Raw genomic sequence first — 27,788 nt, forward strand, 5'->3', positions numbered from 1 at the left:
TGAATCATCCGAGTACCATCCTTAACAAGCTCTGCTAAACTCCCAAGATTACTGAAAAAAACGTCAAATATAATCACATGAATAAAAATAAAACTAGCAATGATAGGAAACATCTAAAGCACTTGTATGAAGCAAACCCGAAACTCACCTGTATCCCGTAGTATTTAGGAACATCTTAATCAACTGCACGCGCTGAACACTCCTTTTTGTAGCTGTCAGTAAGAACCTTCAGAATACGGCCTAGTTTACAGATATGTCGGCTGACCAACTGAGAGAAGACATCAACCGGAACCTCCGTTGCACCTTCAAATCCCATTGTCAAAAGCATGCGTGCAACAACTTTGCGTGACACCTGAGCAGCTTGTTCGTCACTAAAACCAATCATAACATGACTCCTGGTAGTAACTTGAGGCAGCGTATCAAGCACCCCGTAGAACTCTGTTTTAACATCATCGTCCCGTGTCCTCGAAATCGGCAAAAGGGCAGTATCGGGTACACAGTTCATTCTAAACATTGTCTCCGGAAGAAAAGTATATCATCATCCAAACTACTTCCGTCGAATCCGGAGCTGGGATGTATATTAGATCTACTACCCATGTGCCCTGAGCTTCCTGTACTTCGATCTTAAGGTGATTATAAGCTCTCTATCAAGGCAGCACGAAGCTCGGGAGTGTCCTTAAGCGCCTTAAGGTGATTGATCACTCCCGCTTCTCTAACGGCTCAACCAGTTTTGGCCATGACGGCTCAACAGATTTCTCTAACTGCTCCAGTTCAGCTTCCTGAATGTATTTTAATTCAATTGATTTTAATTCTAAATTCATTGCAGCAAAGAGAGCTGATTTTTTTTTTTTTTTTTTGACAGCAAAGAGAGCTGATTTATTAAGCTAAAAATTTTAAACTGGATCAAATTTAAAAGATTTTTCATGTTTTTTTGCCATTTTTCTTTCGTAAGTAGATACAGTTAAGATTTCGCCCAGCCTCCAATCAAAAAATGGAAAGAACTATTAAACAGTTAGCATTTTGACGTGCAATTTAATTTAAAATTATTAATATATACCACTAATAATAAGATTAACTTGTTTTTTTAAGAGATAAAACTATTATATTAAACAATCAAAGCAAAATAAAATAAAATACTTCAAATTAAAACAAAGACTAGAAACGAAAAGCAAGAGGTGCTGCTGCTAACAAGTTCACCACTCTAGGTTTTAGATCAACGTCGATTAGTAAGACGTAACTGATCATCAAGAAGTGGCCGGGTTGCTTTCTTCATAAGTTTGCTCGTTCGATAATCTTTTTACCTACAATAATATATGACACATTTTGAGTATACACATGCAACTACGTTCTCTCTTCAATCTTGTATAATAATCATTAAGAAAAGAAAAAAAACTTGCCTCTGGCGGTCTGGGCAATGATGTCGATCGTACTCAGCTACTCGACATCGCCTCGCGTTTTGAATACAATATATATTAAATTCGAAAATACTTTCTCCTGCGAGTGGAAAAAGTTAAAACAGGGTTCTTAATTGCTCAAATGGTTAGACATAAAAAGCAGATAGAGAGAGAGAGAGAGAGAGAGGATGCTTACTTCTTGCGCATGTTTTTCATCACTTAAGAGATGTGCCCTGAAATTATCAATGCTTATGGTATCAAAGCGGCACAATTTGCAATGAAACATTGCGGTAGATACACTGCTTTCACTTTCACTGAGAAGACTGTGCTTCGTGAGAGGACCTGCAAGTAAGCTTTCCCAGAGCCACTCTGCAGAAGTGAGCAGGTATGACATTTGGTAAGGCCTAAACGAATAAGCCAGAAAAAGGTTGTATTTATTCTCTTGTAGTAGCTTGACAAGACCAATTGAAATGATGTCCACATTATCCGATATGACCATCATTATAGCAGCTGTTTGAGGAGGATTATCAGCATGCCATTCCCTCACATCTCCAGCCATGCGCTTGTATTCGACACCTGTATCATCAAACAATAAAAGCAAGTAAAGCATTTCAGTTAGGGTAAAAATATTCTAGAGCCAACACTACAAGAAAACAACGGCATACTGAGGAAAAAAATCGTCGGTATGTTGTCGGAATAACTCTATTCCGACGACATACCGATGAAAAAAATCCTCAAAAATAACTCCTCGGAAATTCATCTTTCCTTGGAATCTCTCGGAAATTTCCGACGGAATTCCGAGGAAACCCTATTTCCTCAGAATTTCCAAGTTCGTCGGAAATTTCTCGGAATATTCCGAGGAAGATGTCGTCGGAATATTCCGAGGGATAAACTTCCTCGGAATATTTCCAAAATTAAAAAAAAATTATAAATTTATTTTTTAAATTGAAATTCGAAAATATAAAATTAAAATTGAAATAGAAAACATATTTAAAATACAAAAAATAATAAAATAGTTTTTATAAATAAAAAAATGTTTTATAAATACAAAATTAGTTTTAATAAATATGAAATCATCTTTTTATAAATACAAAATAGTTTTTATAAATACAAAAAAAATAATAAAATAGTGTTTATAAATAAAAAAAAAATATTTTATAAATACAAAATTAATTTCAAAATATGAAATCATCTTTTATAAATCCAAAAAACGAATTTATATACAAAGAACGGTTTGTATATTTAAAAATAGTTTTTATAAATACAAAAATAAAAAAATAGTGTTTATAAATCAAAAAAATGTTTTATAAATACAAAATTTGTTTTAATAAATATAAATATTTTTATAAATATGAAATCATCTTTTATAAATCCAAAATCGAATTTATATACAAAAAACGTTTTGTAAAATCGAATTTATATAGAAAAAACGTTTTGTAAATACAAAAATAATGAACAATTTATAAAAAAAAGTTCTAAATCAATTCAACACAACCAAATTACAATTCTAAACCTATTACACAACAAATCACAATCCTACCCAATCACCCTAACAAAAATCTATCAAAAACCTTCTAAAATCATCAAATCTACTTAAAAACCTAACAAATAGGACCTAAGAGAGTGGGATAGGGTCCTTACATGATTTGTAAGAGAATGGAAAAGATTCGCCGGAGAGATCGTCGCGAGAGAAGGTGGAGAACGCCAGAAGGAGAGAGAGATCGCCGGAGAGGAAGAAGAGAGAAATGGGGAAGAAGATGCGTTTCGAGTTTATAAAACCTTGGGTCCGACGGATATTTTCCGTCGGAATTCCCTCAGTATTTTCAATTTCAATTTTCGCGAAATATTTGGCGGCTTGTTTGCCCGGTTAAATGAAAATATTCCGAGGAAATTCCGACGGCCACTTAAATATCCGTCGGAATTTCCTCGGAATATTTTCATTAGTTCGAGGAAAAAGAATATCATGTGCATGTATTTTTATTAATTTATATTGTTCCTCGGAATTTCCTCGGAATATTCCGAGGAAATACCGAGGAACTAGTGTTTGGGGTTTCAAAACATCAATTTTTTTTGTCGTATTTCATTTCTTATACAATTGTAATGCATACCATTGAGGATTCTTTGTATAGATGAGCATAAACCATGAAATAACAAATTTTAAAACGAATTGTAAGTATTCTCTTTACCGTTCATTAAAGTGTATAAGTGTTTTTCTTATGTTGTGGGGATTTCGTTCATACAATCGGAAAAGTGTTTATTATAGGGTAATGAACAAATTTTTGACTTCATAATGAACGTAAGACACTTAATAAGGGTTATATAAGTGTTATTCAAACCGCAAAACGTTGTTTTCGGTTTAAAAACCCTATTTCCTCGGAATTTCCTCGGAATATTCCGAGGGAATTCCGAGGAAACCCTTTTCTTCCTCGGAATTCCGTCGAAATATTCCAAGGAAATTCCGAGGAACTAGTGTTTGGGGTTTCAAAACGTCAATTTTTTTTAAACGGATCGATCGATGGATATATGTCCAAAAACGCATCGATCGATCACTAAGATGGACCAAAGCGTAACAATGTGATCGATCGATGAGATTATCCCATCGATCGATCGAGGATATCAAGTGTTCCTCGGAATTTCCTCGGAATATTCCGAGGAAATTCCGAGGAACTAGTGTTTGGGGTTTCAAAATCTCGAATGTTTTTTTATAAACGGATCGATCGATGGATTTATGTCCAAAAACGCATCGATCGATCACTAAGATGGACCAAAGCGTAACAATGTGATCGATCGATGGGTATATGTCCAAAAACGCATCGATCGATCACTAGTTCGTCGGAATTTCCTCGGAATTTTGTAAAATCCCTATAATATTTCCTCGGAATTCATCGGTTTTTTCCGAGGAACACATTTTCCTCGGAATTTCCTCGGAATATTCCGACGCATTGATATTTCCTCGGAATTCCGTCGGTATATTCCGAGGAAATTCCGAGGATTTCATTTTCCGTCGGAATGTCCGTCAGAATACCGCTGTTTTCTTGTAGTGCAAAAAGAATAAATAAATAAAAAAAAAATCACAGGACTAACCGGGAACGGCATGTGCAACATGGACACCAGTGGAAGAGAGAGCTTGTAGGGGAGTATGTTTATGGTCGCCATAGGCAGTGATGGAGACAGGACCAGAGTAACCTAGTTCCTTGAATGCCGCTTCTATACTCGGACGGACCTGACGAGCATCATAACCTTGGGGTATCGGACAGTCAAACATGTCCCACCACACCTGTATTTTAGCTGTCGCAAATTCAGGCGTCGCCTTGTAGTTTCTTCCCCAATCCGCCGTTACACGTTCGACGTTCGTGTACACAGTGGTTACACCCTCCTGCAAGTGGTGATAATTAGATAAAGCAGTGATACACGTAAAGAGAGAGAGAGAGAGAGAATGCGTACTTCCCGTGCATGATTATAACTCGAGAGATGCTTCCTGAATTTCTTCAGGCGTTGGCTACCGTAATTGCACGACTTACAATACAACTTGGCGCCCTGAACAACAACAAGCGGTGCGCTTCGTTTATTTTGTAGCAATTCTTTCCAGCGCCACTCTTGACTTGTGGAGAGGACAATACTAAATACTGGCCTAACTGAATAAGCCAGAAAAAGGTTGTATAGCGTCCGTTGTTGTAGCCGGACCAGATCCCAGGAGAATTGACTTCCCACCTGATTTGATATGATCATCATTGTAGCCGGAGGAGGATTTTGATCTCGCCATTCCACCATATTCCGATACATGAGGTTGCATGTGCTTTCTGTTTATGTTTCAGTTTTTTTTTTTTTTAATTAGTGTCCAAACTAATAAACATATTATATATATATATTTAAAGTTCCAGCAGAGATGGATAACTAACCGGATATGGTATGTGCTACAGAGATTCCAGTGGAAAAGAGCCCTTGCAGGATGTGACCAGGGGTTTGTGTTTGGTCGCCATATGCAGTGATAGAGACAAGACCAGAGTACCCTTTTTCCTTGAACGCCCCTTCTAAACTCTGTCGGATCCGACCAGCATCCTAACCCTCCGGAATCGGACAGTCCTTCATGTCCCACCACACCGCTATTTTAGCTGTCAAGTGTTCAGCCGTCGCCTGCATCCTTCAAACCTTTTAACTAATCACAGACACAAGTCCTCCTTTCGTTCTAGGGTTTCTTTATATACACCAAACTGATGGGCCTAAACGTAAGCCCGTAAATATATGGGATTGACAAAATCGAATCGCTTATCTTTCTTATTATAACTAGAAGAAGCACCCCAAGCAAAATCTCTGTCTTGTATACGTGTCCAAGAAAGTTTCAATGGCTTAGTGGTAACTGCCATATTTTTATGTCATACTAACTCGGGTTCGATCATTTCTTCCGCATTGTTTTTTCATTTTTTACGAAAAAATAAATGAGAAAACGTGGCAACTTCGGGATCTATGATTGGTTGATTTTCTTATCCTACGTGGACATCCTCTCCATGGCTTATATTTGCCTTTTAGTATTGTTCGACTCTCCACCACATTTTTGTAATATTTACTTTTTGTATTTATACTTTTGTAAGTTTACCTTATTATGACAAATCATATTTTAAATTTGCTATTCCTAAAAAAAAAAGTAAATATTAGAGAAAAAAAATTAACTAACAAAAAGAACATTTTTAAATAGTTCGATTATTTAATAAATTATCAAATAAGGTAACCTAACAAAAGTAAAATACATTATGTATAAATTAACTTAATATACAATACATTTTTCAAAATAAATAAATAATAATAATAATTAATTTAAAAATGTAAGACTTTTAAACAATTGCAACTATATAAATTTAAAACACGTGATTAAAAGTTGCTAACTCGCGATGAAAAGGGCGAAAAAAAACAGTTTTGTTTTATGCGTTTACTCACCACGATCCAAGTGGTTCGAGAGGTTATTCCTTCAATTTCGTTCAATTTACAGCAGGACGACTGTATTCGTGATGTTGCTTCTCAGTTGGGCTTTCTCAACTATGTAACGGTTCCTCCTAGGGGACTTAGTGGTGGTTTAGCTATTTTCTGGTTTCAGCATGTTCAGCTTTCTGTTTTAAGCAGTTCTCCTAATTTCATCGATTGTAAAATTAGCTGTAATGGAAGTATTTTCTATTTTTCTCTGGTTTATGGACACCCTAATCCAACCTTTCATTCTCATACTTGGGAGAGGATAGAACGAGTAGGACTAAACTGGAAGATGGAGCTTTGGATGTTAGTAGGTGATTTCAACGAACTGCTTGGGAATCATGAGAAGATTGGTGGTTCAATAAGACCTGAAAATTCCTTCGAAGAACCTTGGTCCACAACAACAATCTTCAGGATATTAAAGCGACTGGTAATAGATTCTCTTGGGTTGGTGTGCGTGGAACTCATTATATAAAAAGTTGTTTGGACATAACGATGGCTAATGGAGCATGGTTTGATATGTTTCCGGCGGCTACAACTGAATTCTTGGAGATTAATGAATCTCATCATAGACCATTAGTATATTTTCTTACCAATCAAGTAGATGTTCCAAGGAAAACATTTCGGTTTGATAATAGAATGTGTGGAAAAGATGGTTTCAGAGATTCGGTTATGAGAGGATGGAAAGAAACATGCCAGACGGAGCTATTAGATACACCCCTTGCTCAGCGGTTGGTTAGATGCAGACAACATATCTCCATATGGAAGAGACACAACCGACACAATGCTGGTGACAACATTAATAGACTACGAGGACAACTGGATCGAGCTATTACTTCTAGTACTATGTCTACACGGGATATTAGTGGACTGAGAGAAGAACTTGATCAAGCATACATGGAGGAAGAAATCTTTTGGAAACAGAGAAGTCGGGTGATGTGGTTACGAGCTGGTGATAGGAATACTGCTTATTTTCATTCCATTTCAAAGGCTCATAGAAATAGATTACATTTGACAGCAATCCAGGATGACTAACGTGTGATACATCGAGGTCAGAAGGAGATTAGAAGAATTGCTAAGAATATTTCCAGTCATTATTTTCTAATACCTTAATTGTGGCCCCTGCATGTGAATTGTGAATAATATTTTGCCTTAAGTGTTGAAAGGTTATCTAGTAACAGATTCTTTTCCCGTTTCTGCTTATTTGATAACTAATACTATTCCCTCCGTTTCAGAATGATCTATATTTTAGAAAAAAAATTGTTTCTAAAAAATTCATATTTTACATTTACATTTCCAATGTATGTAATAATGGCAAATTATAAAATATTAATTATGTTTACTAAATTTTGATTGGTTAAAAGTTATAAGAAACATCTAAACACGGAAATAATACATTTTAACGTCAAATTTTACGTGTTTTCTTATTATGTGTGAAAATTTTAGAATATACATTATTTTGAAACGGATGGAGCATGTCCTAACATTTCATCATTATTAAATTAATTAACTCAATTTGTGTTTCTTCGCAAACTCAATTAAATTAACGATCGACTCTCATCGTGCGCATCGTAATCAATGGTCATTATTTAAGTCATATCATAGTACGTGGTAACTCATTTTCCCTCACTTTTACTCCAAACTAGGTGGTAATCCGCGCCTTGCGCGGAGTGATGGATTAAAAGAGATTATAACCTTAAAACTATATAGACTAATTTATTGGGGTATTTTAATTATATTTTATGGAAATACATCTAAAAGAGTAAGTAAAGACTTATATAAATTTATTATGAATTTAAGATGAAACAAAAAAAGCAAGAGCATTATTGTTTTCATAATATAAATTATGAATATAAAATAAAATGAAACATATGCAACAGAATAATAAAATATGAAAGAAACAAATTTATAAAGAAACAAATAAAAAATTGATAAAACCACAACTACTGTTAGAAGTGTCTTCAGAACTCGTGGTTTGCAATTCTATAGAAAGCCATAACAAAGTATCAACTTACCAAACTAAACACATATATTTACCAAATTCAGTAAACGAAATGTTACCTCTTTCTGAAAACATTGATTTCTGGAACATCGTTAGGTTCAAAAATAATTTTTGAAACCCATCATTGTTAATCACATTCTTTAATCGACCTTATCATGATGAAAAACAATGTAAGCAAAATCAAAGACGAAATTCATGAATTTTTTTTGTATGTAGAAAAATAGTAGGTTTTGATGTGGATGAATTTCAGTCTAATGTTATATACAGGGATCACTTATAGGGTTTTGCTTATGAAAGATTAGAGAGAAAAGAGTATTATCTCGCCTAAATCAAATCGAATTAATCCCTAACTTTTAGCTGCCAATTTTAAAATTATGGAAAGTAATATAATTAAGAAATCAACATATAGGAAACAAAATTAACTTTGTAAATTAACTTGATCGAATATAACCAGATTGACGTGTTGTGATGGGTTGAGTCCTTAATTTCAGAATCTTGGTGCTTAATCTAAGGAATTGAATAGAATTTATATAGGACTTTAAATTAATAAATAATTGTAGCACAAATTGTTCTAATTTCCATATGAATACTGGTCTGAGTCAAAACTTTCCTATAATAATTTTTCGAATGCTAATTTGTGAATATATAATGGAAAGTAAATAAATTTAATAATATTTGCCCAATATATATGGCATTTAATGTCGATCTTCCACGTTCTAGTGTGAATCAAGAAATAATTTTTCGAATGCCCAATATATATTGCAATTAATTTATACATTCAATGATTTGAAATATTGGGAAAATATTATTAAATTGCATTGAAAAATTGCCATATATATAGTAACTAAATTTGTTTGGGCACCACCTAGTACATACAAGATTAAAAAGGATTAGATTATGCATTATATTATATATAATTTTTAAACTATACGCTTACATAGTACGTATACCATTAAAAAATAAGTTAAATTATGCATTATATTTATGTAGTAAACTATAGTTTATTAGAAATATAGCAACTTTCTACAACGTTGATCAATATATGGTCCTATTTTTTTCAAACTACGAAATGTGTTATCACTCCATATAAAACTCATACACCAATATTATATTTTGTAGAATGTAAATCATCCAATAAAAAATATATGAAATAAAAACTTGTTTACAATGCGATAATGATTACAATACAGTTGACTACTATTGTTAGGTTGCAAAAAAAGATACAGCCAAGAAAGAACGAGAAGATATAAGCATGAAAGCAATAAATACATTTTTAAAACTCGCATGAAAATAAGAGATATATGTATAATCCATCAAAACCAATTATATTATGCATAAACATGAAACTTAAATGTCCAATGGCACTATATGTAATTAGTCTAGACAAGCAAGGGTTATTCACTAAATGCTATGAGAAGAGCTCTCATGATGACACATAAGTAATGGCAATCTTGATAATAACACATGAGGCAAAGGTTTATTATTTAGAATGCTCCTCAAATAATAGTAAAGGGATATCGTTTAGAATTGTCAATGTGACTTTTGATCACATTTACTTCGATTGGTTCTACAACATAAAAAGTCACCCATTTTCACAAGCGTGTTTTTTTATCTAATCCGCTGGGAAATTATCAAAAAGATATACATATATATATGTATACATATATAATTTCAAATGAACAAACTATATCTTTATAGAATTTTCTATATCATTAATAACAAATATTAAATTTTTACGTGGTAAAACAATATGTATATAAATGAGACAAGACCAGAGTACCCTTTTTCCTTGAACGCCCCTTCTAAACTCTGTCGGATCCGACCAGCATCCTAACCCTCCGGAATCGGACAGTCCTTCATGTCCCACCACACCGCTATTTTAGCTGTCAAGTGTTCAGCCGTCGCCTGCATCCTTCAAACCTTTTAACTAATCACAGACACAAGTCCTCCTTTCGTTCTAGGGTTTCTTTATATACACCAAACTGATGGACCTAAACGCAAGCCCGTAAATATATGGGATTTACAAAATCTAATCGCCAAAATTGAGAAATTGTGTTTTCCTGCTAAAACCGAAAAATTGTGTTTTCCCGCCAAAATTGAGAAATTGCATTTTTCCGCTAAAACCGTGAAATTGCGTTTTTCTGCAAAAACCAAACAATTATGTTTCCCGCAGAAACCAAGAAATTATGTTTTTCCGCCAAAACCGAAAAAATGCATTTTTCTGCCAAATTTATGAAATACATTTTTCCGTCAAAATTGTGAAATTATGTTTTCCGTCAAAGTCGTTATTTTTTTTAACGATAAAATCATTTTTTGGGTTAAATTGTAAATCTCTGGTTTCTTTTGTTAAACTCATGAAATTATGTTTTATGAAGCCCATAGACACTCATTTTCCATTTGGTTTTCGCCCAATTGTATCATGTACCAATTGGTATTTTGTCTGTTGAATTATTTATTAATTGTGCACATCCATAGTCCGTCCAAAATGAATTGGAATGATCTAGCCCATGGTCAGCCCGCCCAGTTGACACCTCTAGATGTGACATGTCTACATGGACAAATAGTTATCGTCATCAACTGAACGTAAGTATTATAATTTGTGGATATTTTTTCTCATATCATCATATTAATTTTTTAACATTAGTATCATCTAACCAAATCAATACCATAGAAGACTACAGATTTATGTTAGGACTAAAAAATAGATTTAATTTTCGCTTAGTAGGATCATAAGGCGCCTGTAGCTCAGGGGAGCGTCTGTTTCCTAAGCAGAAGGCCGAAGGTTCGACCCTTTCCTGGCGCGCTTACTACTTTCTGCTTCTGTTTTTAAACGTTTACTACTTTTTGCTACTGTTTTAAAAAATACTAGTGTTCTCTATGCACGGATCAACTTCCCTGTCTATTAAATTATTTGATCATGAAATTTTAATATATCTTTCACTAAAAATTAATAATCTAGTCAAATATTCGATAAACATGATAAGAGATGGCTGCACTCAAACAAAGAAGTTGCATTTATCTTGAAAATCTTCATCACCTTTCTATGGGATTCATCATCTTCCAAGCTCCGAAGATCTCTATCATTTTTTTTTTGTGGTGGCTACACTTATTATTCTATTTTCACCTAAAGATGATTCACGATTTTCTAATGTGATGAAAAATCTCCAGAAACATTAGTTGTTTGTATCCCCCCCCCCCCCCCCCCCCCCCTCACTAACAATTAAGATCTCTTTACTTTCGACCCCCCCCCCCCCCCCCCCCTTCACTAACAATTAAGATCTCTATACTTTTCGACTCTTGATATGGCAATGTAAAATTGACCATATTTCAACATGAGATGAACTCTGACCTTGACTAAAATAGATGTAAAACTTAAAATATTAGAATGTGGGGTTTCATTTTGAAATACTAAAACTAATGCAAAAGATAGTAATTACGTAAAGATAAGCCAAAAAACATACCTGTAAATATTCAATTTTAGATAAAAGAATTGGAAACTCAGATACTAACGTTTATCCTTGATAAGCATGGGGATTTGATAATGGAGAAGATAGAAAATATAAAACAGAGAGTGAACTAAAAGATCAAAAAGTATATAGGAGAAGAAAACCGTTTGAAATCATGGTGATTTTGAACGTGGATTCTGAGAAAAATTAGGATAGAGTTGCTGGAAATTAGGGATGAGAATTTGTTTTAGATAGATTTTTTTTTTATAAAATATATTCCACATGTCAAAATTTAATTACTCATGTGACTTGTGCTATATAAGGGATCACTATTCTACTTTTGTTTGTATGTGGCACTTGATGGGCCAAAGCGTAAGCCCATTTATTAGTAAACAAAACAGAGCTTTAATCGAAACTAGATTAGATTTTGATCCGTGTTTTAAGGGCGGGTACATTTTTTGTTTTACATTTTTTTAAAAATTTAATTTTGTTATGAACCAGATTGTGGATGGCTCATAACCAAGAGATTATGATTTGTAATCTTTCCATTTATCTATGACGGTGTAATCTCCTATATAAGGAACCTCTATGTTATGAATAAAGAAAGAATTTTCCATTACTTTTATAACACGTTATCAGCACGAAACTCTAAATCCCTAAGCTAATACCCAAATCGAAAAACCTTAAAACCCTAACCCTAGCCGGCGATCCGACGAACCCTAACCGATCGCGTCTCTTGTTCCCGCATCTGTTCCAGCTTGCGTCCCCGATCAGCTTCATCCCAAGGCGTTCCTGATCCTAGCTCAGATGTTCACGACCCGAGAGTAGCTCCAGCACGCGACCTCTTCCTCGTTCGCGACAACATCAAACAGCATGCGTCCGACGATCAAGGCTTTCCCGATCAAGCAACAAAGGACGTCCGCGACCCGATAGAAGCGACTCGATCCATTCCAGCTCGTGTCCCGTTCGTGTCCAGCTCGCGGCTCAACTCCTTTGGTGGTCCGATTCAACAATCATCTAAGGTTAAAAGGTAATTCAAAACCTAAGAACCCATAATCGAACATGGATTGATTGATAAAGAATGAAACCCTGAAACACTAAAACCCTAATCTTTATGAATCAAAACCATAGGGTAATAGATCAAAAATCCTAATTTAGTAAATAGAAGCTCTAAAAGTTCGATACCCTAAACCCTAAATCATGTTCCTACATGATTAAAACCCCAAATCGGTTTTTACAAGTTAAAATCCGATAAACCCTAACCCTATATCTATAAACCCTAAATAATATAAGTATCAGAATTAATTATACTATAATTATCAAATCACATATTAAAACCCTTATCGAATATTTTGAAATCAAAACTGTTTTCGGTTTTGATCTTTGAGGTTTTAAATCTGATTGAATCTGATGCTATGTTGCTAGAATTGTTTGACCGTTAAATTGATTGATTTATTTTCTCATCCTGCTTTGTTAATTGTTCATCTGATTTAAAATTGTTTAAACCGACCAGTCTTTTAAAACATTGATTGAATCTGATAGGTTGCTAGCTTGCTTTGCTTATATAATCCGATAGGTTGATAGATTGATTGAGGTTTACTTGTTTAAAATCCGAATGATCTGATTGCATGATTCTTGAGGTTTAATATCATCTGCAAAGATTGATAGTTTTGTAATCTGATCTGTTTTAAATAGAAACCCTAAATAATCTGTATGATAGTTTATATTGATCTGATTTGGATGTCATTGAGAATTGAGAATCCGTATGCTAGGTTGATAGATTCATGATAAAATCTAATGTCTTGAGTTTTAAGATTGTATGCTAAGTTCGATTAAATTGACTGATCTGATTATATGTTTTTTTAATTATACAGAGGTATCCTGGCCCCACAGAAGTGATCCAGACTAGTCACATGTTGCCACGTGTCGGTCCTCTGTCTCTGGCGATGCCGAAATGTTAATTCCCCAGTGGCCGGGATTCGAACCCAGGTGGCAGTACTCACAACTGTGATCCAGATTATATGTTTTTGAGGTTTGATAAATTCGGATACTAGATAAATTATTTACACATGGTTTATGCTAAATACCAATCAGCCTTGAAACTGATTCATTGAAATTCATGCTTGAAATCTATATTCTAGTATTGCAAAAATCAGTCTTGAAACTGATTCATTGAAATTCATGTTTGAAATCTATATTCTAGTATTGCTAAAATCAGCCTTGAAACTGATTGAGTGATTAATAAATATTTTTACTAGTCTTGCTAAAATCCATTGATTGTTAAACCCTAATTGCATGATTAATTGAATCCGTTTTTGCTAGTCTTGATAAACCATAATATTATGAGCACATAGAAATAGTATTGCTGAGACTTGCTTGAATTTGACTAATTGATTAAATGCCTTTAAGATTGATAGTCTCATTGTCCTCACAAGATTGAAATCCGAATTGATTGTTTTTAAGAGTAAGGCCGCATAAAAATTATACCTAAATATTGAGTGATATATGATTTGAGATGTCGAAAATCAACCTGGATTTTGCTGCTCTAAATCTCTCTGGAGATAATTATTTACGGTGAGCATTGGATACAAAGATTATCCTAAAGTCAAAAAGACTTGGTGAATGTATCATAGAAGGCAATAATGCCAATGAGAAAGATTGATACAAGGCAATATTAATTATTAGCCATCATCTTATTAAGAGTCTCAAAGATCAGTATCTGACTATAGAGAATCCTCTAGACCTTTGGACAGAGTTAAATATCGAGATATGATCACCAAAGAACGGTGTTATTACCAAAGGCCCTATTTGATTGGAGGAATCCCATAATCCATGACTATAAGTCCGTGGATGAGTCTATTGCTAGCTGAGCAAAATAATGGATTACTGATGAGAAACGGTGAATTGAGACCTCCTGGATTAACCCCATTACCTGATACCAATAAGGCCGCAGAAAAAAAAAGAAGGTAACCACGTCCAGAATGATAGACCACATGGTCATGGCCCTGGAGGGTGGAAATGACGTGGCCATGGCCACTATAACACATTTGGCCGTGGAAATCACTATGGCAGAGGCCATGAGTATCAACCCAATTTGAGCCATGGTCAAGGCAGTGGCCGTGGTATATTCTTTAAACCACAAAGCTCGACCAAATAAGTGTGCCATAGATGTGGAATGGGGAACCATTGGGCTAAGATATGAAGGACTCCCAAACATTTTTGTGACCTCTATCAAAGAGAGTCTGAAAGGGAAGAATCCTAAAACCCACTTGGTCTATAAAGATGGTGAAAATAATTTCGAACATGATCAAGATGATCTTATGGAATATGAGACTTATGATTGCCTAAAAGAATCAAGTTGATAATCTGATTTCGACATCAAACTTGTGTGATTGCTTTGCTTGTATGATTTCTCTGATTTTTATCTCCTTGAATTTATTTCTATTACATTGTCTGCTTAGATTAAATGAATGACTGATTTTTCTATATGAATACACTGAAAAACGCCAATATAAGTACTAAAGCAGGCATTGCCAGTCTGAAAGAAGACTATGGCTAGGCTAATATATTATTGCCTAAGGGTATGCATCTAGAAATCAGTGATGCCTTATATTCACTCAGCTCTAAAAGCAAGAGCAGCCTATTGAGTTTTAAAGATATAAGAATGAATGGTTTCCATATTGAAACAATGGGCGAAGGAAACAAAGAGTTTCTTCAGATATATGTATAAAATCGCCCAAGGCCATAATAAGTCGTAAAGACTATACTTGCATTCTTTACTGACCTAGACTATGCATAGATCAGTATGATAGAGGCTAAAAGCCTGCGAAAATATACACTTTATGGCACGACCGGATTGGCCATCCTGGTCCAAACATGATGCGAAAATTGATATTCAAAAGGCACACATTAAAAGCTAAAAAGAGTTATCCCAAAGAATCTCACGTATGTAGCATGTACACAAGGGAAACTCATTAGGCCATCACCAGTAAAACGGCTACGAGCCTCTTTTTGATAAATAAATACTATATTTCTAGATAATACTGGTGAATACATGTCCCAAGCGTTTAAATGATTATGGCATGTCCATGGGGGTAAGTGTGGACAATTCTGTGATACATGTCCATACCAAGAACGGCTTGGCCGAAATCTTTTAAAACGCAAATAGCTGATTGATAGACCATAACTTATGAGGTCAAAACTCCCATTCACAGCTTGGGCCACACGAAATTTACATGCTCCTAAGTTAATACGCATCAGGCCATTTAGTGAGCATAGATATCCCCTATCACAATTATTAACGGGTCAAGAGCCAGACATACCCCATCATAAGACATTTGGATGTGCTGTCTATGTACTAATTGCTCCACCACAGAGAACTAAGATGGGACCTCAAATGGAGGATGAGGATATATGTTGGATATGATTCTCCCACAATAATAAAGTACTTTGAGCCAACTATGGGTGATTATATTTGAGGCCAGGTACACGGATTATTTTAAGACCAGGAGGAGAAAAATAATAAAGCTGGTAAAAGAATGGTAAAAGAAATAGAATGAAATCAACCATCAATGTCTTGGCAAAATCCTCGGAGTAAAAAATGTTAAATAGACGTCCAAAGATTATACATTTACAAAGTTAGCTAATCAAATGCCAGACACATTTGCTGACCCGAAAAAGAATGACTAAGTCATATATAAACCAGCTTGTAAAGCACCAACGAATTTGATGTCCAAGAAGAGACACAGTCAAGTTGCTACAGAGTCTAGACAACGTATGAAACGTGGTAGACCAATAGGTTCCAAAAGATAAGAATCCTCGGAAACAAAAGAAAGGTGCAGAGAATGATAATCAAAATCCAAATCCGAGGTTACTAAGGAAACCATCCCATACATGGAGATAAGGCCGGCCGGCTCTAAGGTACAGGTACCAAACAATGTAGCTTGGGACGCCAAGCTGCAAAGTATTAAAGGTCCTGATAATAATGAATCTCAATCGATTATATCATGTCTGGAACATAATGGAACCAATAAGGAATATCGACATAAGATGATTTATTTGCATACAAGGTAGCACTTGATTTATAAATATAAGCGAGGATCATGAACCCACGTCAATATAAGAGTGCGCACTCGTAGAACAGATTGGATTGAATGGAAACGTGGGATCAAATAGTTTAAGGAAGAAAGGCGTATTTGGCCATATGATTAAGACGTCATATGATGTTAAAACCAGTGGATATAAATGGGTCTTATGAGGGATAGAAATTGTGAGATATAAAGCTGATGTTGCACAAGGATTCTCACAAAGACCAGTAATAGATTATGAGGAGACATACTCCCATGTGGTGGATGCAACTACTTTTAGATTTCTCATAAGTGTGGCTATATAAGAGAGAAAATTAGACTTGCAGCAAGTTGATGTAGTGACTGCATATTTATATGGTCCACTGGATAATGAAAGTACTAGAGGGTATTGAGCTGAAAGTACAACAAGTTCTCGAGAACAATATTGATAATCATCAAAGTATATGATCTGAATATCCTAGGAACCTCTGGATACAATTTCCCAAACAGTTGAATATCTCAAGAAAGAGTTTGAGATGAAAGATCTTGGAAAACAAAATTTTGTTTGGGATTACAGCTTGAGTACATTAACAATGAAATCCTTGTGCATCAAATAGTATATACAGAAAAGGGTACTCAAGAGATTTAATATGGACCAGTCTCACCCATTATCTAGTACATGGGCGTGAGATCACTTGTTTTGGACACTGATCCATTCTGTCCAAAGGTGGACGATAAAGAAGTCCATTTAGTCCTGAGATGGACGATGCAGAAGTCTTGTTTTAGACACTGATCTGTTTGGTCCATAAGAAGGACGATGAAGAAGCCTTTGATTTTGGTTTATTTTATACTAACCAGCCCAAAGAGGGGTTATTTGGTTTTGTTGATTTATTTCCAGACATGTTATGTTTTACACATGGTGGTACATGCATATCACATATACATCATCCAAGATTTCGTGTGTGTGTATTTGAGGTCGGTGACTCAATATGTTCGATCAGATTGTGGCATGGCCGATGGTAAAGAAGAACCAGTCTATCATGTACGAGGACGAAGCATATTCTGCCCAAGATCTTCATCACCCACGGATTGTAGAAAATTAAAGGTGCGACGGAGGTTCCGGTTGATGTCTTCTCTCAGTTGGTCAGCCGACATATCTGTCAATTAGGCCGTATTCTGAAGGTTCTTACTGACAGTTACAAAAAGGAGTGCTCAGCTACGCAGCTGATTAAAATGTTCCTAAATACTACGGGATACATGTGAGTTTCTTTTAAGTGGGTTTGCTTTATACAAGTGCTTTAGATGTTTCCTATCATTGCTAGTTTTATTTTTATTCATGTGATTATATTTGACGTTTTTTCAGTAATCTTGGGAGTTTAGCAGAGCTTGTTAAGGATGGTACTCGGATGATTCATCATCCTCAAAATCAGAAACAACCACAAGTGCTTCAGCAACAGTTACATATGCAGCAACAAGCTCATCCGCGGTTACAGCAACAAGCTCATCAGCGGTTACCGCAACAAGTATATACACATAAATTGATAAGTTGCTTTTTGGTTAACGTCTCTGAGTCCTTTGATAAATTGCAGATCCAGCGGCAAATGCATCCACAGATGCAGCAAATGGTTAACCCCCAATCTTTACAGCAGCAGCAACAACTTCTAGAGAGGATGCGTAAACGTCAAGTTACATCACCGCGACCTAATATGGATATGGAAAAAGATCGGCCGCTGGTTCAGGTAAAGCTCGAGAATCCTTCTGAAATGGGAGTAGATGGAAATGCATTCAACCCTATAAACCTAGGTCTGCACTAGCCCCTGGCAAATAACCCCTTACGTGCTATCAAGAGTCCACACCGAAGCAAACTCTTGAAAACCCAAGCCCCTCTCTCGTTTTCTCCGTTTTTATACAGCCCACATATCAAGCTTTTGCAAGACTCTAGCTGCAGTAACTGACCAACACAGATCATATCATCCACCACCTTCGCTGCTTCCTTGTACATCTCCAGCTTGCAGCAACAGCTAAGAAGAGCATTGAACATCGACTCACTCGGTGATATCCCTTCCTCCTGTTGCATCACGCGATCAAGCACCTTTTCCGCAACTTTGAGATTCCCAGTTTCGCAGATCCCTTTGATCAGCATCTCATAGGATCTGGCGTTGGGAGTAACACCGTTCTCTGCCATTTTTTCAAGAAGCTCAACAACAATGTCAAACTCAATCATATTAGACGTCAGACAGAGATCGTTCTATTTTCAATGTTTCATCTCTACAAGATGTTTGATCAGAGACAAAAACATATGATGGGAAGGCTCACAACCAGCATCAAGCATACACTTGAGGACACCAAACGCGGAATCCGTCAGCCCTTGATCGGCATAGCCTTTAATCAGAGACGAATAAGTGATCGAATCAGACAAAACACCGTCTTCCTTCATCTTCTCCATCATACCCTCAGCTTCCTTCATTCTCCCCGCGCTGCAGTAGCTTTGAATGAAAGGTGTGTAAGTATGCGCGCAGGCTTTGTCCCAGAGACCAGCATCTACTGAAACCGTCTCTCAGCATGATCAAAATCCCCTTCCATCAGCATTCTATGAATCAAGATCGTATCTGTGATGACTGTAGTCTGCAGACCCTTCTCCACCATTTTCTTCTCTAACAACATCGCTTCACTCAGTTTCCCATCGGTGCATAAGCAGTGAATCAGGGCGTTGAAAGTAGACGTGTTTGGCAAGCAACTCTTGCTCAGCATCGTCTCGAGGATCAGTTTTGCTTCTTCTAGTTTATCTGAGTTGCAGTATCCATCGATCAACGTAGTGTACATCACCACGTTTGCATCTACACCTTTCTCCTCTAGAGAATCAAATAGTTTGCGAGCTTCTTCTACTCTTTTTCTTTTACATAAAGAATCTATGAATACGTCCACTGATCTGGAACCAATCCTCTACCTTTCATCAAACTAAGCAATCTATAGGCACTATCGAAATTACCAGATCTACATTGTCCATCGATCAACGAGTTGTAAGTGACAACACTAGGAGCCACTCTGCACTCAAGCATCTTGTGAAACACTCCCATCGCTTTGTGCACATTCTTCTTACAAAACCCATGTATCAACTCATTGTAAGTTCGTGTATTCGGACTTACGTTACGCGATTTCATCAACTCCACAACGTCTAACGCATCTTCCATCATCCCACGCTCACAATACCCATTGATCAGCGCATTGTAAGTGACCACACTCGACACCAACCCTTTCTCCACCATATCACCAAGCAACTCCCTCGCTTCCTCGAACTTACGTTCGCTACACGAACTGCTAATAAGCACTGTATACATGTGAATATTCGGCGTAATGCCTCTCTCCGACTTCTCCTTAAGCAGGACAAGAGCTTCAGACTTCCGTTTTGATCCACACAAGGCGTTTATAAGCACAGTGTAAGTACGAACCGTTGGATAACAGTTATCATCATTCTTCATTTTCGCAAACAACTCCATCGCTTCGTCGACCCTCCTCGCTACGCAAAGACCGTGTATAAGGTGAGTGTACGCAACTTCATTCCTTTTAAAGCCTTTCAAAGCCATCTCCTCAAAGACCTTAAAAGCAGAATCCAAATCCTTACTTCGACAGTAACCCATTATCAAAGAAGTATCAGTGAAAAAATCAGGTTCCAATCCAGCTCCAACTATCTTACACACGTACCCCTTCGCCATCACCACATTCCCCACCTTGCAATACCCAAAAACCATCTTGTTATAAGTGTAAACGTTTGGAGAAATCTCACCCTCCTCCAACATCTCCGTATAAAGCTTCCCCATTTCATCAACCATTCCAATCTAGCTAAAGAATTCAACAACGCGTTGTAACACTCGACCCTAAGCTTAAAGCTCTCGTCTTTATTCATCTTCCTACAGATAGCTAAAGAATCCTACCGATTCGCATCTCTTAATCATCAAGGCCCGATCTTGAACACGACCTCCGCGTACCCGTTGTTTACGAGGATGGAGGCGTAGGAGTAGACGCTGTGCTTGAATCTGGGGTTATGAGAGATCCCGTGGGAGAAGTTGAGAGCTGTTTTCGGATCTAGATCGAGGGAGAACAGGGACGAGACGTGGGAAGGGCGTATCGACGGGACCATTTGTTTTAAAGACGGTACTTGTGCCAATTGGGTTTGGTGATGATTGAGAGGAGACGGTGTGGGATGCTGTTTGGGTCGGATTCTTCCGGCGGGAGTGTTGTGCGTATGAGCGGAGAAACTGAGCAAAACGTCCGGCGAACGTCCTTGGAGACTTGATGCATCATGATACCTTGACCGCCAAGCCACTGTTTTTCTATTTGGGATTTTTAAAGATTTCCTTTTCTATATCTGATTTCCTTTTATTAGATTTTCTATTTCTAAGAGACTTAGGTTATTAAACCGTCTCTAAAGACCTATATAAAGGCATTGTAAGTTGGCTTTGCTAATCAGTTTTTGAAAGATAATAAACTAGAGTTTTCTCTAAAACCTTGCATTGATTCGATTTTGTCATCAATACGAGAGCCTTTCATCATTTGATTAAATTTTTCGATTCAAGAAGTCAGGTCCATAAAGGTTTAACCTAAACCTTTAGATTTGAGCTGAGTTACCGTTGATACGTTGCGCCAGGTTGGTATCAGAGCTTTGCTACGCTCCTCGATTTTTTTTTTCCATTCATCATGGCAAGAACACGACGAGCACCCATTCGAACCGAAGCAGAAATCACTCGGATGCCATCGCTGAGCTTCAAGCCCAGCTGGCCACGATCACCACCACCCTCCACAACCTTGCTGTTCAACAACCACCACCACCAGCCCACGATAATGTTGAACGTGAAAACAACGACGACGAAGAAGACGATGAAGAAGCAAACCTGTTTGCCGCAGCCGCAGCAGAAGATGCTAACCCCTTTGCTCCTCTCCGCTGAAGAACTTCTCAACTGGATAGCCACGGTTGAAGAAATCCTCGAATTCAAACGTGCACCGATGGACCGTTGTGTTCCTGTTCTTACCATGAAATTTCGCAATAGAGCAGCTGCATGGTGGATACAATTGAAATCAACTCGAGCACGTATCGGAAAGCCTAAGATAACCTCGTGGGACAAACTGAAATCAAAGCTCAAGAAGACGTTCTTACCATATAATTATGATCAGCTCATGTTCCAACGTCTCCATAACATACGCCAGGGTTCACGGTCTGTAGCTGATTACTCGACGGAGTTCTTCTTGTTACTTACTCGTGTTGACATTCAAGACACAGAACGACAATTGGTGGCGTGATTCATGGCTGGTCTTCGTCAACAAATCCAGCACACCATCACCATGTTTAATCCATTGACGCTCTCAGAAGCGCATCAGCAAGCTCTTACCATTGAATCACAAACTAAAGGCAATTTTTCTTGGTCTGCGTCTCGCTCGACCCGTCCTTCTCAGCAACAACCGAGCTCTAGAACCACTGATGATGCACCCCCGCTGCAAACTGACACTGCCGTGGTACCTTTTACGGACAAAACACAAACTCGGCCATCCTCACTTCGTTGTTTCGCCTGTGGCGAGATCGGTCATCACCTGTCCAACTGTCCAAAAAGAAATTGCAGGGGTCTTCTCCTTGATGCCACTGGCAATGATGTCGAGGTCATCTATGATGAAGAAGTTACAGAAACTATTGCAGAAATAGAGGATCTTGTTGCAGATCATGGACCATGTTTAATGGTTCGACGTGTCTGTCTGGCTCCACACCACACTGATGAAAACCCCCAACGGCATAATCTGTTTCATTCAAAGTGTAATATTGCAGGCAAGGTGTGCAAATTTATTATCGACTCAGGGAGTAGTGAAAACGTGGTTGCAGAAGACGTTGTCAATAAGCTCAAACTAACCACGGAACTCCATCCGTGTCCTTATAAACTAGCCTGGTTAGACAAGAAAACAGATTTGATGATCACTCGTCGCGCCCTAGTATCTTTTTCGATTGGTGGAAAATTCAAGGATCAAGTTCAGTGTGATATAGCACCAATGGACGCTTGTCACCTGCTCTTGGGTCGTCCCCGGATATTTGATCATCGCGTACAACACGATGGTTATCTCAATACTTACAGCCTCCGCTATGAGAATCGCAGTTTCACTCTCCAACCGTCTTTACCCGAGAAACAGAGCACCCCGTCAGCCCCGGTCCTCATCCATCAGCGGAAACCTTTTGAACAAGAACTTCGAGCAAAAGGACGTGTTCTCATATTAATTAACTCGTCGACTGCGCCATCTTTACCAACGATTCCAGACACCTTTAAAAGTATCTTGGATGCGTTTCAGGATGTTTTCCCCAGCGAGTTACCACCCGGCCTTCCTCCTCTTCGGGACATACATCACCGCATCGATCTCGTTCCCGATGCTGTTCTACCCAACCGAGCTCATTAACGTATGAGCCCTAGTGAACATGAAGAACTTAGACGACAAGTTGAGGATCTCATAGCTCCAGAGGATACTTGCGTGAAAGCCTTAGCCCGTGCGCCGTCACCGCGTTGCTGATTCCAAAAAGAGATGGGTCTTGGAGAATGTGTGTCGATAGCCGTACTGTAAACAAGATAACAGTGCGCTATACATTTCCCATACCTCGTCTTGATGATCTATTGGATCAAACTAGTGCTGCCACAATTTTCTCTAAGCTGGATCTTCGCAGTGGATATCACCAAATACGAATCCGACCAGGAGACGAATGGAAGACATCATTTAAAACGAGAGAAGTACTTTTTGAATGGCTTGTCATGCCTTTCGGATTGTCCAATCACCAAGTACCTTTATGCGCGTTATGAATCAATCTCTTCGTCCTTTCATCGGCAAGTTCGTGGTTGTCTATTTTGATGATATTCTGATATTTAGCATGACACTAACGGAGCATCTCGTTCACTTGCACGAAGTACTTCTTGTTCTCCGTCGTGATCAGCTATTTGCTACGCTCAAAAAGTGTGAGTTCGGCTCTTCTAGCGTCCACTTCCTTGGGTATATCGTCTCTGCAGAAGGACTAGCCGTTGATCCGGGAAAAGTAGAGGCAATCAAGTCATGGCCTACTCCGAGTACATTGTCTGCAACAAAAAGTTTTAATGGTCTCGCATCTTTTTATCGAAGATTTGTGCCGCAGTTTAGCAGTTTAATGGCGCCTCTTACAGATTGTATTCGTCGGGATGGTGTGTTTACATGGACATCTGAAGCGGCTACAGCTTTTGAGGTCATTAAAACGAAGTTGATTTCGGCACCTATACTAGCTCTTCCAGATTTTACTCAAGTTTTTGAGCTACATTGTGATGCTTCTAAGTTGGGTATTAGTGCTGTCTTAAGTTAGCGTAACCGGCCTATCGCCTTCTTCAGTGAAAAACTTGTGGGAGCTCGTCTGCGATATAGTACGTACGACGTGGAGTTTTATGCAGTGGTTCAAAAAATCAAGCATTGGAGACATTATCTTTTCCATCGGGAATTTGTTCTCTATACCGATCACGATGCTTTAAAACACTTAAGCAGTCAAGATAAAGTCTCAGCTCGTCATGCTTCATGAGTGTCTTACTTGCAACAATTTACTTTTGTTATCAAGCACACGTCGGGTGCTTCCAATAGAGTTGCAGATGCGCTGAGCCGTCGCCATTCTTTGCTAGGAATACTTCATGTCTCTGTCCCGGGATTTGCAGCCTTTGCCGATTTATACGAGTCTGATGACTTCTTTGGGCGAATTCTTCTTGACATTCAAAATGGTGTTTCTCGCGAGTTCACTCTTCATGATGGGTTCCTTTTTTGTGGTGATCGTCTCTGCATTCTGGACTGCAGCCTTCGTCTTCAGCTGATTGTCGAGACACACAATGAAGGCCATATCAGCCGCGACCGGACGCTGCATTTGATCTCTCAATCGTATTTCTGGCCTGCCTTGAGACGTGATGTTGAGCGTTTTTTCGAACGCTATACGACGTGTCAAACGTCAAAAGGGCATGCCACGAACCCTGGTCTCTACCTTCCTCTCCCTATACCAACTCAGCTGTGGTCTGCAATCAGTATGGATTTCGTGATGGGTCTTCCTCGTACACAAAAGGGTTTCAATTCAATCTTTGTCATTGTGGATCGTTTCTCAAAAATGGTACACTTCGTTCCTTACAAAAAGACAACATATGCGGTTCAAGTCGCAACACGTTTTTTCCGTGAGGTTTATAGACTCCACGGGTTGCCAACTTCTATTGTTTCAGACCGAGATTCTCGGTTCTTAGGACACTTTTGGCGATCTTTATGGAAGTTGTTGGTACCAGTCTTGACATGAGTTCCGCTTATCATCCTCAAACGGACTGTCAAATGGAAGTGACCAATAAATCGTTGGGAAACTTGCTTCTTTGTCTTGTGGGAGATTCAATTAAAACTTGGGATTCAAAACTTCCTCAAGCTGAGTTTGCTCATAATCATGCCCTCAATCGAAGCTCGGGGTTCAGTCCGTTTCAGGTCGTTTATGGTCTTCCTCGTGGCCCTTTGGATTTAACTACTCTTCCAGACCGTAAGCGACTTCATTGTGTAGCAGATGATTTCGTCGACAACATTCATAATGTTCATGCGCAGGTGGTCGCCAATCTCGCGTCCTCCTATTCCAAGTACAAAGCTGCGTCTGATTCTCGTCGCCGTCGTGTTCTCTTCGAAGTAGGCGATCAAGTATGGGCATTTCTTACTAAAGATCGGATGCCGGCTCATGCTTACAACAAGCTCAAGGCGAAAAAGATTGGTCCTCTCACAGTCTTGGAGCGAATTAATGACAATGCATATCGTCTGCAACTTCCACACCCATCACTACCTCGGATGTCTTCAATGTTCGTTATCTCTCTAGTTTTGTTCCACCGGACCCAGCTCCAGATTCGCAGTCGAATCCTTCAAACCCGGGGGGACCTGATGCAGCATCATGATACCTTCACCGCCAAGCAATTGTTTTTCTATTTCGGATTTTTAAAGATTTCCTTTTCTATCTATGATTTCCTTTTATTAGATTTTCTATTTTTAAGAGACTTAGGTTATTAAACCGTCTCTAAAGACCTATATAAAGGCATTGTAAGTTGGCTTTGCTAATCAGTTTTTGAAAGATAATAAACTAGAGTTTTCTCTAAAGCCTTGCATTGATTTGATTATGTCATCAATACGAGAGCCTTGCATCGAATTTGATTAAATTCTCCGATTCAAGAAGTCAGGTCTCTAGAGGTTTAACCTAAACATTTAGATTTGAGCTGAGTTACCGTTGATACGCTGCGCCAAGACTCTCATTGCCAGGATTACTACGGAGGGTAGTGAGATTTGGTTTGGTTGTATTCTACGGATCAACCCGTGGCATTTGGATCGCTCCGGTGATGGAAGCGTGGACTTTATTCTGCATTACCCTACAAACTCCAATAAAAATTCTATAATGCCTCGCTTTTCAAATGATTTTTTTTCTATTTTCTTTTAATTCGAAAATGTAGCCAAATACTATCTTATCCTTGAGTTATTAGAGTATTTACAAACCCAGCCTAAACCTATCAATCCGCCCGGACTAACTGGATCTGACTTACTTATCCTACTAGGTGCATAGTCTCCGCGCAAGCGCGGGATCAGCTACATTATAGGTGTATTGTATAGTTTTGTTTACGAGATTTTATTGTTTTTTTTTTCTATAATGTGATTGATTGGACTTTGGATATTACATAGGTTGATGAGTTTGATATAAGAATGAACGACGAAGTCATATGTTGATATTTTTATATCTTATATGTTCAAAGTTGAGGGTGATGAAACTTGTTAGTGTTTACTTAGGTAGTTGTTTGTATATAAATCAAATAGTGCATGGAAAAAGATAATAAATTTGGATTTAAAATGTTAGGGTTTCAAAATAACTGGGTCTTGAATCTGTGGTTTAGTCTAATACTGAAAAAACTGTTAGAACTTCAACTCCTTTTTTTCTCTATGTCGGGAATGTGGGCACTAATTTCCCGATTCATGTAGGTAAAATTGTTTCTTAGTTTGTGAGATTGAAAAGCGTAGATTGATTTTAAGCGTAGATTGATAAGAGGTTTACTTGCATCATCTTCGTCTGCCATGGGTGTTGAGTTTCATCGGCGCCAGATGTTAGACATGCAAGAGAGAAGATCTGACTATGTTAATTTCGTGTTTTGTTTTTTCTTCTCTCGTGTTCTGTGGGTTCCACTCTTTGCTCAGGCTGTACAAAAGATGAAGTATGGCTAGGCCGTCTCACTTCTCTGAAGTATTCCCTTGATTAACCTCTAACCAACATCTATCTTCTGATTCTGTCTTGAAGTCGAGGAGCTTCCAGAAAAATTAGCTTCCATCTGCTGTTCCGCTTGGAATGGAGAGTTCTGAAATGCCGCATAAAAACCATATTGGCAAATAACTAATGATTGTCAACAACTATCACTATACTAAATAGAAAATAAATCAAGGTTTTTTGTTCTGCACAAACTAAAATCTTACAACAGGGTTGTCACGGTCTTTTTTCAGGAGCAAGATCTTTTTCTTCCCAGAAACTCAATGCAATTCTTGGGAGAGAGCTATCCATGACAGAGGCTAAAGTTGCGTAGATGAAAAAATAGATCAGAAACACAGTAGATTTTTTCAGATAAGAAAAATATGGGATAAGTTGTTGACTAATTACCAGTTTCAGTTGTTGGTATGTCATTCCACTTGAATTTGCATGATTGTAATCTTGCTTGGAGCTACCAAATATGGTATGTTTACCAATTTATAGGTTTGTGTTCGCAATCACTTTGAGCACCTAGCAACCTCAAAATGATCTACTTTCACAATGGAATCTGCTTTCAAAGATGGCATGTAATGATTAGCACGTCTGACGGGAGTAAACCCATGAATCACGGAATCTGCAAATAGTATTATCCAACAAAGAATC

General features: G+C 37.7%; 1 protein-coding gene and 1 pseudogene across 3 annotated transcripts; both read right to left on the minus strand.

The window, feature by feature from the left end:
• Positions 1-1,066: 1,066 nt before the first annotated feature.
• On the minus strand, positions 1,067-5,576 carry LOC106436819. 3 transcript variants are annotated; one of them, XM_048750625.1, is made up of 7 exons: positions 5,294-5,576; positions 4,839-5,194; positions 4,479-4,770; positions 1,857-1,970; positions 1,591-1,763; positions 1,398-1,494; positions 1,067-1,301 (listed from the first exon to the last, which is right to left on the minus strand). In XM_048750625.1, exons 2-6 carry the CDS (start codon positions 5,175-5,177, stop codon positions 1,435-1,437), a joined length of 978 nt encoding a protein of 325 aa, XP_048606582.1. In that variant the 5' UTR covers positions 5,178-5,194; positions 5,294-5,576; the 3' UTR covers positions 1,067-1,301; positions 1,398-1,434. The 3 variants fall into 3 exon arrangements, with proteins under 3 accessions (XP_048606582.1, XP_048606584.1, XP_048606581.1); XM_048750627.1 differs by lacking the exon at positions 1,857-1,970 and having other exon boundaries at positions 5,294-5,575; XM_048750624.1 differs by having other exon boundaries at positions 1,591-1,970; positions 5,294-5,575.
• Positions 5,577-17,921: 12,345 nt separating this feature from the next.
• On the minus strand, positions 17,922-21,321 carry LOC125583542 (annotated as a pseudogene).
• Between the last annotated feature and the right edge of the window lie 6,467 nt (positions 21,322-27,788).

The sequence above is a fragment of the Brassica napus genome, chromosome C3 (genome assembly GCF_020379485.1).
Source record: "Brassica napus cultivar Da-Ae chromosome C3, Da-Ae, whole genome shotgun sequence".
Taxonomy (NCBI): Eukaryota; Viridiplantae; Streptophyta; class Magnoliopsida; order Brassicales; family Brassicaceae; genus Brassica; species Brassica napus.

What these genes read in the sequence shown, in the direction of transcription:
- LOC106436819 (XM_048750624.1), bottom strand. Translation starts at nt 5,177, where the DNA reads ATGTATCGGAATATGGTGGAATGGCGAGATCAAAATCCTCCTCCGGCT. An exon ending in TGTTGCACATGCCGTTCCCG is followed by an intron (nt 1,971 to 4,478) that starts GTTAGTCCTGTG and finishes TTGATGATACAG; the next exon opens with GTGTCGAATACAAGCGCATG. An exon ending in ATGAAAAACATGCGCAAGAA is followed by an intron (nt 1,495 to 1,590) that starts GTAAGCATCCTC and finishes TTCCACTCGCAG; the next exon opens with GAGAAAGTATTTTCGAATTT.